At 45.1% G+C, this 19,332-nt stretch overlaps 3 protein-coding genes and 1 pseudogene across 3 annotated transcripts in view; 2 read left to right on the forward strand and 2 right to left on the reverse strand.

Moving 5' to 3' along the window:
- The window catches only part of KEL (Kell metallo-endopeptidase (Kell blood group)), a 114,579-nt gene that overhangs the window by 11,236 nt on the left and 84,011 nt on the right, over positions 1-19,332 (forward strand). The window contains exon 3 of the mRNA XM_036230773.1: positions 15,641-15,835. The gene's annotated coding sequence lies outside the window, so the exon portion shown is untranslated. The remainder of the gene's footprint in view (positions 1-15,640; positions 15,836-19,332) is intronic.
- On the reverse strand, positions 2,023-3,033 carry TAS2R39 (taste 2 receptor member 39). Its single transcript, XM_016157155.2, is given in 1 exon segment — positions 2,023-3,033. A coding segment is annotated over 1 exon segment (1,011 nt).
- Positions 4,019-4,137, forward strand: LOC118611105 (annotated as a pseudogene).
- LOC107516927 (prolactin induced protein) lies at positions 7,838-13,826 on the reverse strand. The gene is made up of 4 exons (XM_016157154.2): positions 13,718-13,826; positions 11,797-11,902; positions 8,385-8,499; positions 7,838-8,063 (listed from the first exon to the last, which is right to left on the reverse strand). Exons 1-4 carry the CDS (start codon positions 13,810-13,812, stop codon positions 7,939-7,941), a joined length of 441 nt encoding a protein of 146 aa, XP_016012640.2. The 5' UTR covers positions 13,813-13,826; the 3' UTR covers positions 7,838-7,938.

A 19,332-nucleotide genomic window follows, 5' to 3' on the forward strand; every position in this document is an offset into this window, starting at 1 on the left:
TACTTTCATCATAGAGGGGCATTCTTCCTATTGAAATATTAGGGACGTAGAAGAAAATTGGTGGTTTTGTAGATTAGATTCGTTAACAAGAAGATGATGAAATATCCTTCTAAGACTTTTATCAAGGCATGTTCAGGCAATTTCATCAGTGGAAGATAAAACAGAGAGAAGAGGGGTTGGAGGTTTCAAGACTAAGGAAAAGGTAGGAGAGAGTCATTTGGGGCAGTTAATGAGTGACTTCTCATGTGATAGAAATGCCCAGTGATTTTATTCATTTGAGGCTGAGGGAACACAAGTTCATACAGTTACAAAATACTCTCAAGTAACACTAGGCCGCTGAGAAGGAAACATAGAGGTTAAATAGTGGATTTCATCTAGATGTGGACTCTGCCACAACATGGCGATGAAGGGCAGAGGGGCCAGGAAATCAGAGCGTTTTATAATTCATTTATGTAAAAAACTATGTTAGGGAAGATTCAAACATACTTTGAAATAGTAATCCCCATGACCTTTTTGGAAAGAAATCATCAACAAATGACTAATCTAAACCTTTCTACTCTTCACTCCTTTGCCTTCTGCCAAATGATCTTAACACAAATCTCAGACATAATCTCCTCCATCTGTAATTATCGGAAGTATAAGGGTGCTGGTATAATGCTTAACCAGTCATCCAAACTGGATGTGAAGGGAAGTCAAGAGAGAGACAGAGAATAGGGAAATGTCGATGGATTGAAAGCCCATGACCTTTGCCTGGCAGCCTTTGTGTGAATGAATAAAATGGAAAATAAGAGAGAGTGAGATGTTTAATTCGTGATTTGGGGGGTTTGCATTTTTTTTTAAATAAAAACAAACGTAGTGAGAAGCTCGATCAACTTATTAAGCTATGTAATTCTCTCCCTCAAATCTTTCCTATTCTCTTATTTAAAAAATCAATATAAAATTTTTTAAAATTTTAAATTAATGCATATATGTTCTAAATAGTTCAAACAATACAGAAAGGTGGTAAATGTAGCATAAATATTTCATTTACCCCAATTGCCCAATGCCACTATTCAGAAGTCTTCCATTAATCATTTTTGGTACATCCTTCCAGAAATTTTATGTATATATACATGTGTACACAAGAACATGTGTATTTCCTCAAAAGAACATAAATAGAATTATAAAATATCTCCTTGCTTTTTGTACCTAACAACACATTGGAAATATTGTCATTTTAGGACACATGCATCTGTCTCACTTTTAAAATGTTTATGCAATATTCCATTTCAGATATACAAGTCCCCTCATTCATGAATAATGCTGCAATGAAGATCTTCCTGTACATAGTTTCACATATGTGTATATGTCTGACCATACCTTGTCTATGGGACAAATCCTTAGTAATGTTTAGATTAAAGGGTGTTTTTTGTACTGTCAATTTTGAAAAATATTTCATATCATTTGGGTTATGTCTTTGGAGAATGGAGACAAACGGCATTTTCAGCTGTTACTCAGAAAGCTTCCCGAATAAAAAAGCATGTGGCTGGGGTAGGAGAGAAGTTGTCAGGAACTCAAAGTGCAAAGCCTCCCTTTATTTTGGTAGCCGTATCCACTCTGGCTGCATCTCAGAATCACCCCAGGAACTTAAAAACTTGTTCAAGTTCCAACACCAGAAATTCTGATTTAGTCAATCTAGAGTCAGGACTGGACACTGGATTTCCAAAACCCTCAAAATGAGCTTCTCATTTGAAGCCAATGGCTAGAATCACTGCTTTATAGAGAGCAAGGGAGATAGAAATAGAAAGATCAGGTAAATAGAAGGATCAGGTGAAAAAAAAAAAGTTAAGCATCACTAAAATTATGCCTATGAAGCAAAGAAGCGGAATGAAGATCAAGCTCCTACACAAAAAAGCAGCACCAGGTGAAAGGGTCAGATCAGGTTTGGGGGGCGGAAAGGGGTGGGAAAGAGAAGGCTCAGCGGGGGAAGGCAGAGCTGGTCCGGCTGGCGCTGTGCTGGTCTTTTGGTGCCCATCATGGAGTTTACTCTTTTAGGTAAAGGTGGACTTGGCGCTGAAGGCGCTTCCAGGCCCTTCTCAGGCCAGGATTGCCCAAGATCAGTAGCACCGAGTGGCCAGCAGGGTAGGCAGCCATGATGATTTTGCACAAAATGTTCCAGTAACTTTTGACTTCAAAGATGTTGGACATGGACAGAAACAGAGCAACTGCGTTGAAGATGTAGAGGATGAGAAAGTAGCTGATAGTCTTGATGGCCCCCATGTGAGCTTCCATGCTGGGGTCCCCGGAGCCGGTGGCATTGCTCTCCATGTGCAGGGTGTGTCTCCTGAGAGAGACAATCAGCAGGGTGGCCGCCACGATGAACACGGTCAGAGGGATGAAGACCCCCAGGTTGTAGAAAAGAGCCAGGTTGGCCATGTTGATCTCAGCGAATAATTTTTTCTCAGTGGAATTGGATGAGGCACTAAGAAATGAGTCTTTACAGTGTATAGTGTAGATGCCTTTGGAGAAGAGACTACCGTAGGCCAAGGAAATGAACAGCGATAGCCACAGAAGCCGGGGCATCAGCTTAGCGATTCTCCACTTCAGCTTGAGGAAGAGTGGGTGGGAGAGGTTGGCGATCTTCACGAAGTAGAAGAAACTGAGGCAGGCAGCAAACCAGAGGCTACAATAATTTAAGAACATGGAACTTGCTTTGAATGTATTATATATAACATCTTCATTATAAAAACGTGGTAATTTTGAGCTGAGGGTAATATCTAGCATCATGAAGCTTTGAAGAGCTATTCTGGATACGCTCAGGAAAAGCAGGATCCTGCCACCTGTAGAAACCGCCTTATTCTGAATCCATTCAGCTGCATTTACAGCCATAATGAACCCATTTGCAGCAATACCAATAATACATTCAATGCCTATAATTGTTAAAGTTAAGATGAGGTGGGATGATGGCAACTCATATTCTGGGGGACTGCAGGTTTTGGTCATCCTGAGTCCTTACTCTTCTTCGGTGTCTGGAGGAAAGTGTCTCTCCAGCATTTGATGGGCAGGTCTTTGATAGCTCCCACTATTCATGTCACAGGAGGAAGCAGTTGATGCAGCGTCTCCAAATTCACTCCATTTGTTTATCTCAGAATTCTTAGCTCTAAATCTGGAGATGCAAATGATGGAGGGATTTGGTTTCTAACCTTCTCCCACGCCCCTTTGGACGTGTTGGTGTTAGTTTAGACTTGGGCAGAGACTCCTTTATAGGCTGCTAACATGGTTTCGGAGTTGTGTTCCTTACTAGCTCCAGTCAACTCAAACATTTGCCCACCAAGTCACCATTTAACTTAGTTCCACCTCTGACTTCGGAGAACCGGTTAAAAATAATAATACTTCCAGTATTACACTGAACAGAAGTGGCTGGAGTGAACATCTTTGTATTGCTGCTGATCTTAGAGGAAAAACTTTCTTTCTTTTTTCTTTTTTTTACCATTGAGTGTGATGTTAGCTGTGAGCTTGTCCTATATGGTGTTATTATGTTGAGATATGCTTCTTCTATACCTAGTTCGTAGAGTGTTTTTATCGTAAAGGAGTTTTGAATTTTGTCAAATGCTTTTCCTCCATCTCTTGACATGATCATGTGATTGTTAGCCTTCATTCTGTTAATGTGGTGTATCCCTTCCATCTGCTTATGTTGAACCATCGTTGCATCCATCCTAGGCCTGAATCCATTAGATTGTGGTGTGTGACCCTATTAATGTGCTGTTGAGGATGTTTGTATCTATGTTCATCAGTGATATCGACCTATCCTTTTCCGTTCTTTATAGTGTCTTTGTCTGACTTTATTGGGCTAACACTGGCCTCATAAAGTGAGTTTGGAAGTGTTCCCTCCTCTTCCAACTTTTTGGAAGTTTGAGAAGCATTGGTGTTAATTCTTTAAACGTGTGGTTAAAATTTACTAGTGGAGCCAAATGGTTCCAGGCCTTTTTGTTCCTGTTGTTGGGAGGTTTTTGATTACTTTTTAAATCTCCTCATTTGTGTCTACGGCCATGCCACCCTGAACAAGCCTGATCCTGACTAATCTCACAAGTTAAGCAGGGTCAGACCTGGTTAGTACTTGGATGGGAGACCACTTAGGAAGACCAGGTGTTGTAGGCATAAAAAATAAAAAATAAGGGATTGTAAGTTGACAAGGACCTTGTAATCTGTGAAGTCAACCAAGAGTTGCCTTGCCTAAAAAAAAAATAAAATAAATCTCCTCACTTATCATTGGTCTGTTTATGTTTTCTGTTTTTTCATGATTCAGTCTTGGTAGATCGTATGGGCATAGGAATTAACCCACTTTTTCCTAGGTAGTCTAATTTGTTGGCATGTAATTGTTCATGGCAGTCTTTTATCCTTTTTATTTCTGTGGTAACGGTTTTAATGTATCCTTGTTCATTTTTTATTTTATTTGGTCTTCTCTCTTTTTTCTTAGTTAATCTAGCTAGGGGTATTTGACCAAAATGCAAGGTCATGTTCTGCTGAGAGGGATGAATATGATTCACCTTCTACAGATATACATTAGTGTCATCTTCGGGTGTAGTCTTTTTAAAGTAACACCTAACTTGTGAAGTAGATGCTGATGCCCCTGCAGAAGATTTAAGCCTAGGTTTTCATGTGGTCAGTGATGTGATCATAGCCCCCACGATAAAGAGTAATAAAGTCATTGTCAACTTTCTTGAGAAATGAAAATTTAGTACTTAATTTTTCATTATCATACACTTTATTTTCTTGAGCTCATTATGCCAAAAGTCTAAGTAATAAAACAAATAAGTAGGTGTAGATTTACACCACATGAAAGAGTGACAGAATCTGTAACAGGAGCATCCACATCCCTCTCTGGCAGGGCTGCTCAGCCTCTGGTTCCTAGATTCTTTCCCCCTGTGCTAAATCTCTCATTCTCCCCACTACTCTCACCAGCTGGGGGCCCGAAAGCTTCACAGCATGAGCCTTGCACTGTTGGTGGGTGGAGCTGGCAGGAATTGTTTACTTCCCTACACCATCCAAGGCTAGAAGGAGACAGGGATTCTGAGCCACATACTAATGAGTGCACTCTGTTTTTGCAGTTAAGTTCCCTGGATACTGTCCTTCAAAAAGAGGTATTAGTTCTGCTAGTTTGGGAAACTATAGGGAAAAGCCAGCCGGGTTTTTAAAGATGCATCTCATATACTACTAGAGAAGACGTTGGCAGAAGTTGGACTACAAAGCGAAAATACCAAGCTCATCCTGGCGTGTTTTAATACAACTAATTAAAAATTAAAAATATGGGACAAATGCTAAATAGGATAGAGTGTCGGAGCAAAACGTGTAAACTGAGCTCTTCTCTGGCTCTAGATGAATTCTTCAACACCATCTTCTAATTCGTAAACACTTTATTCTTTGGGTCCCTTTCACGATTTATCCTTTTATTTGCATCTTAAAAATTTCGCTGAGTATACTTTTCCTTTGCAAGGTTTCCAATTGGTTAATTTTGCTGTTTATTTCTTATTGTTTCATTTCTGCCTCTTTTAAGACATCTATTAATTTAATATTTCTTTAATTTTTTAAAAATTTTGTCATGACAAGAACACTTAACATGAGATCTGCCCTCTTAACGCATTTTTAAGTGTACAATACAGTATCGTTGACCAGAGGTACGATTTGAAGAGCAGATCTCTAGAACTTATTTATCTCGTTTAACTGAAACTTTATGCACAAAGACTACTTTCTGTGTGTGTTTTGCAGTTTGGATTTGGAGTTTCAGCGTGAACCAGGAATCTCTCTTTTCCCCATGGTCACCTGTCGGGCAGTTTCACAGCATTTAAGTCGCCTTCTCCTTCTCCTCTGGCTTCCTTGTCCAGAGCCAGAATTCCTGCCTTAGACCGAGGTCACTGGTGTTGCAGATACTTTGGTTCTGTGACTTATGGACCTTTCTGATGGATACATTTTGGGTAATTATTTGGCTCCTAGTTTCATGTAGCTTTCCTTCAAACTATCTCATTCTAAAATTCTCACCCCATTTCTAATCCTGACACATGACTACAATTTTAATGTTTCGTTTTGATTTGCTGTTACGTCCCATACAAGTGCGACCTTGGCCTAAGTGGCTCCACCAAAAAAGACGTAGCACAATGCCATTGCTATCTGACACGATGCACTAGTTTTCGTTTTCTTCCCTTCTTTTCCGTGGGAGTTGTTGTTGGTGCTTCAGTGAGCTCTCCTCAGCAGTCACTGTTTTTAAGCAGACCGAAACCTGTATCTTAGTTTATGTTCCCCGAGAGGCAGACCTTGAGACAAAGATGTAAATGGAAATATTTTTTTAGCTTTTTGAAAAATTTAGGGAGCACAGGCAGGGGAGGGTGGGTATTGATATACTCAGGGGAATGTAATAAATAAAGCGTACATTAAGCCAGTTACCACGGCGCAAGTCTGAAGCTTAATCCTGAGGGGCATCTCTGGCAAGTGGTGTAAAACACGCAGTTATTGCACCCAGTGGGCATGAGAGCTTGGGTGTATCCATGCCAGCTTCCATCAGTTGTTGGCTGAGACTTGCTCTCCATCCGCACCCAGCCCTTCTAGCCTGACGTGTGGATGGGCGGAGTGGTCTTCCGTGTTTCTAGAAGAAGCCCATCAGCATGGAGATCCAGACTGCAATATTATGACTTACAAGAAATGTGTATTTGGTCATTCAGGTGACCAAAATACATTCCTCATATGTATTTTTTGTCTTTGTCAGTCCGTGTCCTGGCTCATGATGCCCCAAGCCCTGGACCTTTCCTGTGATGAGAGTGACAAAGGTGTCTTTTGTTAGTAATAAACCAGGAGATGGAAGCAAACTGTTTGCCTGAGTTCTGTGAGCTACTCTAGCAAATTGTTTGAATCTGAAGGGAGGCGGGGAGCAGTCCTGGGAATCTCTGACTTATAGCCAGTTGGTCAGAAGCACAAGTGGCCACCTGGACTTGCCACCGGCATCTGAAGTGGAGAGGGGTGTCTCGCGGGTCTGATCCCTGAATCTGTAGGATCTGGTGCTACCTCTGGGCACATAGTATCAGAATCAAGCTGAATTGTAGAACACCCAACTGGTGTTACGGAGAATTATTTGATATGAGGGAAAAACACCTCACGCATTCGATACGCAGAAGAGTTCTGTGTGAGTGTGGTAGCAGGGTAAAACTAGAGGTGACATGGAAGGAAAACACAGTAGGGAAGATCTGAACTTTCACCTACATGGATGAAAATGAGTTTTTCTAAAACACACCGATCATGACAGGTGGAGCGGTTCACAACACACAGGAATGGAAGGGTTCCGAGGAATACAGACAGGCTCTGCCAGGAACCCCAGGGCTTCTTGCTGCAGACACCTGCGACTCCACCCTTACAGGCTCTCTTGGGATGCATGGCAGGGGGTGTCTGGGAGCTGACCCTCTGGGGAGCAGCAGTCGATCAATGGAGAAATGCCGCAACTCTTTGTCATGTATTCTTGGGACCTCAGACTCTGTCCCTGACTGCTGTATGTCACTGACTCCCATTCCGGGGACCGGAGGGGTGCCTGGAGGGACAGTGGGAGATGGAAGGCCAAGGAGCTGGAGCCTCGGGGGCCAGTCCAGTTCTGGCAGCTCATTTACTCCGAGGATTAGGGCCACCATTTCCCCCTCTGTGAGAACGACCCACTCTTCTCTATTTTCCCTTCTCTCCCACTTCATGGGCAGCGAGAAACAGTCAGTTCTCTTTGGCAAAGCTTCTTTGAAAGAACAAAGTTCTAGAAATTCTGGGTATCTAGGGCTCCTCTGGGAGCAGTTGCGAAGGGAAGACACAACAGAACACCGAGAAGGCTGTGCGAAGTTTATTTTATGGACTGCGACACACACCCCGGCCAAGTTCCGCAGAGGGAACCATCTCGCAAGGGGTGGGGAGCAGGAGTCGAGGCTTCGGGTGAGGTCAGTATACCCACAGGGTGTTCAAGACATGAAAGCGGTTCGCTTCAATGGGTATCACTGCCTTATTGTTGGGGCAGATATTTAGTTGACGAATGACATCAACCACTGTGGCTATCGTCACAGTGTCTGAAAGAGACAAGGACAAAGGTCATCGCTGATAGCACTCTGACCCCCAGTGTCCTAACTTTTCTACTAGTGTCAGGCGGCTGTGCACTGGGACTCAGTTTCCCCAAATCATTTGCAAACGTGTCTCCCTGATTAGCTTTTCTCACATGGCCCTGCACCTTTGGAACGTGGGCGTGGCCTCCATCTACTCTTCCCCTGGCTCCTTCCCTCCTTCCCCTCCATCCTTCCACCCCCCACTTCTGCTCTGGACCTGGAGCCCCGTTTCTGTACAGCTTCCCCTCCCTGGCGAGCGCTCTTCCCGTGGATGACTCCTCTACTTACTGTTGGACTGAAAGTCCCAGAAGAAGGTTCTTGGGTAATCGGGACAGAGGCAGGCAGTGAATTTATAGTTAAAAGGACCATCGACTGGACGGCTGCTTACCAGGTAAGACTTAACCTGGGAGGAGAAGGCGGAGAGAGAGGACGCAGAGTTAGTCTGGGGCTGGGGGAGGGAGACCATGAGAAGAGAGGGCCGAGGAGGAGGAGGACGGTGACGCCCTTGGGGGGCGAAGAGCAGGGACTCGGCGAGCAGAGACGCGGGGGAGTCCGTGCGCGCAGTGTCGTTTCAGGAGCTGAAGTCCCGGTCAGAGCTTTCTGTCCTCGCGTCCTCAGCCTCCTGCGTCAGCGCACGGGGCGAGGGCTCGGGAGGGCGAGGCGAGTGGGTCCCGGCCACGAGCTCTCCTCCTGGGCAGCGTCTGTCAGGGGGGCCGGCTGCCTTGGCTCCCGGCGAGGGCTCCGGGACTCGGCCCGTGACCGCGGCCTGACCGCTGGGGCGCGGACGGCCCAGCCAGGCCTCGATGCCAGAACGGTGGCCGAGCCTGGGCGGGGCTCCTCTCCACCTCTGCGACCTTTCCAAAGGAAAGTGACGCCTGTCACTCTCGCTTTCCTAAACTGTGAGACAAAAACTTTCCCACCCCACTTGGCTGTTAGATAAACAAGCGAATCCTCGGAGGTGGCTTTCTTTTGTCCGGTTAGTGTTCGGCGCAGGGGGTCGATCCTGGCGCCCACACCGAGGGGCCTATGGGCAGAGTTCGGTTTGTCTGAGACTCAGATGGAGAAGAGTTGTGTCTTCATGTTACTAAGCTCTCATGAAACTGAGCATACCTTCCAGCATGAATGTCATCCACAAGCCACGGTGGCGTTAGCGGTATGTGCGATGTCGTCATGAGGAGAAGCAGAGACTTGTCCGTGCCTCATCACAGCTTTAGATATCTCAAAATAGTGCCTGCCCTCACTGCTACTCAAAAACACAGGGATTTATCATTGGGCTGCAAGGTCATGGCCGGGGCCATCTGCCTGTCTCCTACAATGAATGGCCCAGGTCGTGGGCAGTTCTGCGCCAAATAGCCCGTCAGCCCCAAACAGAGGACTCAAGCGTTCTCACTGTTGGAATTTTACTTAGAATACTTTGGAGATCCTGGTATCACTTTAGAGAAACCTACATTTGCCTTGTTTTACCTTTTTATTGCATTTACAACAACATGTCTTCAAGAATCAGAAATTTCGACACTCGAATATTCTAAACAAAAAACGGGGACCCGTTGGATATCCAGTACGAGGCGTGTGGTTTGTGGTCAGCCCAGTGCATAGTTTACGGTACTGATTCAAGCTAAGCAGCCACAGCTGAGGTGTGGACAGTTTTTATAAAGTGAAGTTTAACTTGTCTGTATTTTAAATGTATCACCTTTTCAGCTAATGTGTCGATAAAGAAACAAGTATCACCGTATGACAGGTGGATTTTGAATAATTTTACTACCATTCTTTGATATGGTAGTCTTCCTATGTAATTCACACATTAAAACAATTTTCTGATCAGGGTTTCGTAGACTTCACAAGACGAGCAAAATGGTCCCTGCCACGCACGGTTAGGCACTGTGGTCACCACAGGTTTTCTTCAGCCTTAAAGGATTTCACTCTCTTTACGTTCAAACGCGTGATTGAGAGTGTAATATATTCTATTTTAGTTTTGCATCTGTGATCCTAATATCTCACTTGGTCAAAAATTTAGTTGCAAACTTATAACTAATAAAAAAGGATTAGGTGCAAGAAACTTTACACATATAAAAATTATATTTTCTTTCGATTTTTAAAATATGAAAAGCTACAAATAAAAATTGGTTGTCAGAAATAACGATCTCTCACAAATTCTTTCCCATTTTCAATATTATTTAGTCTTTGAGATCCCTTGTCCTTTACTTGTGCTTGGGAAGGTTTTTAAAAGGTTGCTTTGTTTTACTGTCCTAGCACTGTTCTGAAAACACAGTCTTTTCGATCACAGTACCGTCGATCACACATATGATTCTCACACCCGTCACTTTCTCGGGGTGGAAATGGGTGTGCACATCTCTTCACCACCAGACCCTATCGTCATCACAGACCCTTGTGCAGACATCCTCTTTCCTTTCGTCAGCTCTGGTTATGATAAATAAAACATAATACTCGGCCTTTCTCCCGCCCCAGATTAATGGTTCATATTCTTGGACTGTAACCAGAAAAATTTGACAAAGCAGTTTTGCTAGTCTCTGCTCTGTGATCGGAAACTTTCTGTTACGGGTGTGGGCCGTTTCTAGCATGGATTGTAATGAATAGCAATCCTCGCGCTTGCAGTTTGGTTTTCTATTTGATTATTGCTCTTAAAACTAACTGGAATTAGGAAGCTCGTGTTGTAGATTAATAAGCACTTGTGCTGCGAGGAGGCGTCTTCCGGAAGAAGGTGGTGGAGGCACGCGGGTCTCGGGCCTAGAGCAGCGGCAGGTGACAGGGGCAGGGTGTGTGTGTGTCTGTGATAACACCTGGCAAGACTGCCTGCGGGGAGAAGGACACACTTTCCCCTGGGGGAAGTGTCTCTTCCTGGTGATCCCGGAGCAGCCAGACAGGACGGCTTGATCCTCTTGCTCTGAAAGCGCGTCCTTGGGCACTCAGCTTCGGCATGCCCCGGGAGCAGGTTAGGAGCGTAGAAGCTCGGTCCTCCCCCAGACCCACTGACTCAGAATATGCACAGGGTCTCCAGGTGAGTCACGGTCACGCACGGTGCTGTGTGAGAACCTGCTCTAGTCTAGGGACTGGACGTCCCTGCCACTACTGCTGAGCGGGGCGGAAGGGAGGGGAGCGTGTGGGCTCCTGTCAAGGCGGTGGGCGGTGGGGGAGGCTGGAACAAGAGTCAGCTCCCCACGGCAGAGCAAGGGAGCAGAGGGAGGGCGAGATGGAAGCGACCTCCGCTCAGGGCTTCCTGGCGAGGAGGAATCCCGTCCCGCTCGCCCTCTGCGGCAGAGCCCTGACCCCTCCTGCCTCAGCCTGCCGCTCGGGGTGGCAGCATTGCCTTCTGAGTTTCCCGCCATGCCCAGGGCCTTGGAGGAACGCTCACCAGCTCTCCCCCAGCTCTCAGGCCTCTGCCCCTTTTCCATCTTAGCTTTGCTTTCTGGCCACCCCTCCCTTGCCTCCTTCCCATCCTTCCCACACCGCAGAGGCTCAGGGCTCCTTCATCTGCAAGATGGGAACAGAAATCTGCCCCAGGCTCCTGGGATTGCTCTGAGGCTCAAGTGCATAATATATGAGAAAATCAGGAGCATGAGGATTGCTGTTCATCACATTGTTAATTATAGTATGCAACAGTAACCTGAGAGGTTAATCAATTGCATTTATGATTAAGGAGGTGGATATTTCTTGAGTTCACTCCCTCGGCCTTGCTACTTACCACCATACATTCTCTCAATTCTGTTTTAACTACAAGCTTCAGAGTGACCTCTTCATCCGCCTTTGCTGTTTGGGGGATCTCCACGTCCATGATCATCACCTTTCGACTGGTTTTGGGAAGAAAGAAGCAGGTCAGCGAGCAGAGATCAATCCATAGGAGAGAGGGGACAGGGTAGACGGATCCGGGAAGGCGGAAGGGGAAGGAGAGGACGGGAGTTGCATCAATTGCTAAGATCAGAATTCCCTGGGAAGTTTTGATTTCTGGTTGGTTTGGTTATTTTGTACTGATTTAGTTTTGCTTGATAAAGCAACTTGGATACAGTGCTTTATTTGAAACAGAACATCTTTTTTGCTTCCATTGACAAAAAATAAAAAACAGAATAAAAGAGCAACACCACATGTCATTTCCTAGTAGAATCCTAGTGGTCCTGCTGACTGTCCACTGAGTGGGAGGGCTCATGTCATCATTAGTGGAAGGTTTTGTTTCACGGAATCGCGTAAACCGTAAGCGTCTAGGGCCCTGGAGGAGTCTGTGGGACCACCCCCGAAGACTCTCCTCCTTTGCTTCCTGGTGGGGCCTATACTGCTTTAGTCCATTTGGGCACAAGACCATATTTGGGGATTTGGACATGAGGCCACATCCGGAAACATTAGGTACCACCCTATATGAGGGCTCACGCCACCATCTGATAGGAAAAGGACACAGAGACAGAGAATTGTCAAGGACCCCCTGCAGTCAGTGAGGGCTGTGCCCAGGACCAGCAGAGTTACGTTCTCTGCCCTAGAGACTCCCGGAGAAGCTCGTCCGGTGCTGGGTGAGCCGGGAGGGCTTCAGCCTCTGGGCCTCCCAGCTCCCAGCCCCGCTTTCCTAAGGGGAAGCGTCAGATCCTGGACGTTCCATGAGCATAGCTGGTGACTCGCCATCCCAGTCTGCCAGAGGGTAAGGGGGTTCCAGGGGTGAGGGGCTTTCAGTGCCAAAACCAAGGAAGTCCTGGACAAACTGGGATGGTCGGTCACCCTAATTAGCATAGCCAGTTTCAACAACTTGCTGCCTCTCAAGAGCTAAATGGAGTGACATCTGGGTCAGAACCTGTCCCCACGCAGGGTTTCTGGGACACTCGCCTCCCTTATATCAGCTCGTCGAAACCCTGAATGGTTTTCCTCCAGGACAGGACATCTGGTCCTGCCGCAGAGGGCACCACCAGAATGACGGCCCAGAAGCCCGGCACTCCAAACCCTGGCCATCGTGGTCGAGTGTCCCCGCCTCTCCCCAGAAGTGGCTCCGTGGCCTACTTCATGTCGCTCGTTCCAGTTTTCTCGCTTCCTCCAAACGTGTGCCCTCGGCGAGTCGCCTTCTGAACCTGTGCCCCCAGGTCCCAGTGGGGGAGGGCGGCACTGAGCCTCACATTTGTGTTTGGGCTTCAGAATAGGAAGCTTCAGGGTGAGCTCAACCGGGGACGCCAGGGCCAAGGATCAGTGCCCAGGGCCTCCATTCATTCACTGAGTCCTGCCAGAGCCGTCCAGGGCTATTGTTGGAGCTCACAGACCTGCTAACCCTTCTCTCCTAGGAGGCAAGGTGTGAGGAGGTGAAGTTTCCTGAGCAGAAATCTAACAAAAGCTTAGACTGTGGACAAGATGTAGCTCAGAGCCCTAGAGAAAGACTGGTGGTTAATTACAGTCCATAGGTGCACTGGGGGCCTTATTCTTATGGGCAACTTGGAAGCACCCAGGGGAAATGTGAGGGGGGCATCGACGGGCTTTTAAGAGGAGAGAGGTAGGAATCGGCATGGGTACCTGAAAGCTCCTGGGATTAGAGTTCTAGGAAGCTGAAACAATTTTCAGGAAGGGATATGTAGGCGCCCAGGCTAGGAGCGGAGCCCTCCCCACAGGGTGTGTGTGCGAAGGACAGAGGCTTGGCTTACTTGTCTTCCTGAGCTTTGTTGGTCCCCAGCTGCAGCCAGAGAACCAGGAGCAGGGTGACATGGCTGGGCCTGAACAGGAGCTGGAGAGCATGCATGCTGGCTGCGACAGTATCTGACATCCCAGAGAAGCAGGTTTCCGGTGCCCGGCACAGTATTTATATGCAGAGCAGAGGAGTGGACGAGCTGCCAGGCTCGTCCCTGTGGTTAATCACCCGTTCCCCCTTTCCTCTCGTGATCTTTCCTTGTTGAGCCAGTTTGTTATTCTTTGGAGAAAGTCCGCATTCATAGAGTGTGAGAGTCTGGGAGAGAAGCTGGATCATCCTGCCTCGCTTCCTCAGTACCAGAGTTTGTCAGAATGTCCCTCGCCATTATGCGCCTGTCTGTGCTGCTGTATGGAGCCTTAGCTTCAGTCACTGCTTCTCTAGTGTCTGGACGCAGAGAACCCAGCTATGGCAGCAGATTTCGGACCACAGTCCCAGGATGCATTTGCTTGATCCCCTTATATGGTAGTCTATTCAAGAGGAGATGCTGATCAAAAAATCTGTTCAGGAGCTAGGGTGATCAGGGCTTCCCTAGGGGTCACTGCCAACCATGTGGGGTCGGGGGGCAGGGGGAACTAGAGATGGGCTTCTCTGGATGATGGAGCAGTGAGGCCACAGCACTGGGTGACATGAAGATGTTCGGTTGTTGAGTCCCTGACTTCATGGGTAATAGTCATGTCCGACAGATGCCCGAGGTCCCCAGCGACTTCGAAGTCTCGAGGGCAGGACAATATTTTGACTCTAGAACATTACTGTAAATAGCTAGTACCTCCAAATCAGACTTCTGGACACTAAACAGCTTATTTCACTATAGACACGACCACTCTCTTATACTTGCCTTACAGCGTAAGGCACACGGGAAGACCCACAACGGGAAGGATTCTTTCCATGAGAACAGAACCCAAACTGTGTCCAGGAGATCACTCTGGCCCTAGAATTTCTCACCCTGGGATGGGAGAGAGACTGGCATTGTGATATTTCTCTTTACTCAATTAAATCTATTCCTTAACCTATGACATGTGATATTATGGGATTTGTTCCTATTCTTTGCATGACTGATGGCAGGCCGAGAAGATCCTCTCTGGCCCAAATGTGAGAAATCAGAGTTTTGGGAGTTACGTCTGTACATTGCTATAGACACGATTCAGAATTGAAGTCTAGATCTATGCTTCTGGTTTCTGAAAGTATCTTTCTAAATCGCTCTGCTGGCTTCTTCTACTCTTGTGGGTCCCTCCTCATTCCTTTGAACTTGACGTCCTTCACGTCATCCCTCGCTTAGAACTTTAGCCGCCGTTGTGATCCCGTGCTTTCTTCTTTGTTTCCAATCCATGCACTCATGAAACAATGTTTCCATGTCACCTCGCCCTGGCCCTGGTCGCAGCGGTCCTCCTTCATAAACATTCTCTCATGTTGTAATTTTCTTTATACCTGCTCCTTTGCTTACTTCCTCGAATAACTTCTATCAGAGGGACATGCTAGCTGAACTTAATGAAGAAGTAAGGCAAAAACAATCTACGAAGCGTCCCTGTGGGAAAATCCAGGAAGGGCTCTTTGCTGGGTTTAACTCCCTTTGCAGGCATAGCCCTGTACTTGAGGACGTACCTCCAGGACATTCCCCACAAAGCACTGCTCCGAAAGGGGCAGGTGACAGTGGGTTAAGGGGAGGTATCGAAGGTGAAGAGGCCGTTCTCTCATAAGCCAGCAGGAACTGCAGTATGCAGGGCCTTCAGCGTACATGACAAACCTTGAGTACCGTGCAGGTCATGGCTGGAGTGCTGGTTAATTTTACATGTCAGCTCGGCTAGACCACGGTATCTAGTTTTTTGGTAAAACACCAGTCTAGATGTCACCGTAATTTTAAATCGTATTTTTAAATCGATAGACGTTGAGTAAACCTGATTCTCCTCCATAATGTTGGCGGGCCTCATCCAATCAGTTGAGAACCTTAAGAGAAAGGACCTAAGTCTCCAAAGAAGAGGAAATTCTCCCTGCGGCGCGCCTCGGACTCGCAGCATTCGCCCTGGTGCCCCAGCGGACCGGCCGGCTCTGCGGATTTCGAACTCGCCAGCCTCCACCCGTATGTGAGTCCGTTCCTTACAAAGGCCTCTCGCTCTCTCTTTCTCTCTCTCGACATATACGCGCACATCCTGTTGGCTCCGTTTCTCTTTGGAGAACCCGAATGCAGCTGGTGTTTGGGAAGGGACAATAACTACTGAAAAGGTTGGAGTTCAGATTGGTCAAAAGAATATCTGAAACCTTGGAGTGAGATAAGATTCTTAAACCCTTGATTAGCGGGCATTTCAGGCGGAAAGGCCAGGTGATGACTGCCACCTAGGCGCGTTGTGCTGAACTATCAGTGCCATTTCTGCTGGGGTTTGGAATGTTTCAATGTCACTTCAAGAGGCAGTGACGTCCTGGGGTATAAGACAGACTATTGCCTACTGATCATAATTTTGAGAGGCACTGCATGATGATATTTACCTCTATGCTAACTTAAAAATTATTATTTAAGAGATGGTCACATATTGCAAAAGGATATCATGGAAAACCATGGCCACAGAATAAGGGAACACGGTGAAGGTGGCTTAAGGGAAAGTACGAATGACCATAATTTTTGTTTTTCGTTCCATTTTTGTTTATAGGACTCTTGAGTATATTAGCCTGATTTAAATGTCTGCAGACATTGGTTAAATAATTCTGATATAAACAGCAGTGGATGTTTATTCCAGAAAGCGATGTGGTTTGAGGGCCAATAAGTCAATAAATCTCTAGGAACAGAGTTCCCCCAGCCGCCACCAACCAGCACAGGTCTGGACGGACGCGGGCATATCAGGCAAACCTGCAGCTGCGTGCTTTCTTATGCATTTTCACTGCGTCTAGCTCAACGCCAGGACCTAGGGGATCCACCAGGCGAAAATCCCTGTGTCCACCCCTGTTCCACACCTCCCCAGAGGTGTCGGTACGCATGGGGTTCACTCTATTTGTGAGGATCAGTATTTCGGAGGCAAGATAGCAAGCCCCTGGGTAGCTGCCGCAGTTCTGCAGATGGTACACAGGAATGTTTTTAGAAGGCTACTTATTACGCAAGTTTGAGGATCACGATGTCTTCTTCCCCATGTTATTGTTCAGAAAACCAGTCTAACAGACAGCACCCAGGTGAAGAAAACGGAACCAAAATCACAATGTCCTTTAAGTAATGAATAAGATTAGTAGGTTTAAGAAGCCAAATAGAGGTTGATAAAGTCAGATCATAAACAACTTAGGAGGCTCAGAGGGAAGAATATGCCCAGTGGAGCAGACGAGTTTAAAGAGCCAGGAAATGCGCTGCAGGCTGAATTTGCAAAGAGAAAGGTGATTCTACACCTGACAGGGCTCCTGAAAAGGGAGGAAAATTAATGACCAAAAGAGGAAGTTATAGAAGCCAACAGTCACTGGACGCATATATGTGCCTGACACGGTTGAAGATTGTACATGTATTAATCAGTCTTCAAAACAACGCAATGATGTAGGTTGTCAGCTTCATCCCATTTTACAAACGGGGAAATGGAGGCACATGGCAGATAAATATATTGAGCCCGGGTCACACAGCCAGGCACTGGTGGAGCCAACTTCGGAGCTGCGTTTTGTGGAATCTGAAAGTTTTGTTTTACAATATTGGGAACCTATTCAGAAACAGAATACAGGCTTACGAATATGAAACGTAGATACGGAACCTTGGAAGAGGCTGGGGGTGAGGGGCCCTGAGGCTCATGTCATCAACTTCATGGTGGTGACACAGCTTTGGCCGGAGCTAGCACTAGAACACAGGCCATCTGTTTCTGACCAGTGAGGCTTACGTTGAACTTCCGACCTACAGTGCTCCAAAGTAATGAATTTGTGTTGTTTAAAAACCATTATACTTGTGGCAATTTGTATGGCAGTGGTAGAATACTAATTCGCTAGTTTGATAAGTTTTTTCAAAATCCTAGAGAACAAATTTTATGAAAAAATTTTTTTTGCTTCAGTTGAGATGATTACATGATTCTCTCCTTCATTTTGTTAACACGGAGGATTAAATAGCTTTTGAATGATAAACCAACCTTTCATTGCAGGAATAAACTCAATTAGTCATATGGTATTGTATATAATATATGTTATATACACATATACACACAGATATATGTAGGCGAACATAGATATAGATAGGTAAATAGATGGATTTAGTTTGATAGAATTTTCTTAGTGTCTGCTTATCTGTCCATGAGTGATACTGACCTATAATTTTATTTTCTCATAATGTATTTGCCAGGATTTGTTTTCAGGATCAGGCTGGCCTCATAAATTAACTTAGGAAGTGTTTGTCTTATATTCTCTGGGTTAATTGTGTATAATTGTCATTAATTGTTCTTGAAATATTTGGTAGAGTGGCTGTTGATGATAACAAATCTTGGTGTTCTTTGTGGGAGGATTTTAGAATATAGCTTCAATACCTTAAATAGTTAATTATTGTATTATTCAGACTATTTCTTTTTCACTTTTTAAAGATGTGTTTTGTTAAACTGTGTTATCAAAAGGAAATTTGCCTGTCATAAATTTATTGACATAAAGTCGTACATAATATTCTGATATTGTCAGCAGGATCTGGAATTATATCCTCCACTTATGTACTGTTTTTTATTAGTCTCACCGGGTATGTATCAATTTTATTAGTGTTAAAAAATCTCTTGACTTGGTAGATTTTTTTTAAAAAAGTTATGCTTTTATATTTCTTATTTATCTCTTACTATTTCCTGTTTAATTTACTCCCCCCACCCAATTTCTTGGGATATCTACTTGATTGATTTTCAGCTTCTTCTTTTGTAAGATATATTTTAAAGCCATAATCAGTTTCAAAGCAAAACTTTAGCTACATCCAATAAGTTTCTATGTTGAGCTTTAATCACCACTTAGTTTAAAATATTTTAAAATCTCAATTGTGATTTCTTCTCTGACCTATTTCTTATTTAGAAGTTTGTCTTATTTTCCTAACAGCTTTATTGAGGCATGTTTAATATACTAATAACTGCAGACATTTAACGTATAAAATTTGATAAGTTCGGACATATGCATATACCTGTGAAATGATCACCAAAGTCAAGGTAGCAAGTATAAGGTTTTTTTATCATTGACTCTTGCTTATTTATGTTGAATGTGGAGGCTATGCCGTGAGCGGTAGACAGAATAATGATCTCTTAGTTCTGGTACATCGATCTGTGTGTCTGTTTTTATGCCAGTACCACCCTCTTTTGATTACTATAGCCTTGCAGTATAGTTTGAAATCAGGTGGCATCGTACTTCCAACTTTGTTCTTCTTTCTCCATTTTGCCTTGGCTATTTGGGGTCTTTCGCGGTTCCATATAAATTTTAAGATTATTCATTCTAATTCTGTGAAAAATGCCATTGGTGTTTTTATAGGGATTGCATTGAGTCTGTAGATTGCTTTGAGTAATAGGGACATTTTAACAATATTAACTTCCAGTTCATGAGCCTGGTAAATCCTTCCAGTTATTTGTGTCTTCTTCAATTTCTTTCATCAACATCTTATAGTTTTGAGAA

Source organism: Rousettus aegyptiacus, unplaced genomic scaffold (genome assembly GCF_014176215.1).
Source record: "Rousettus aegyptiacus isolate mRouAeg1 unplaced genomic scaffold, mRouAeg1.p scaffold_m13_p_13, whole genome shotgun sequence".
Lineage (NCBI taxonomy): Eukaryota > Metazoa > Chordata > Mammalia > Chiroptera > Pteropodidae > Rousettus > Rousettus aegyptiacus.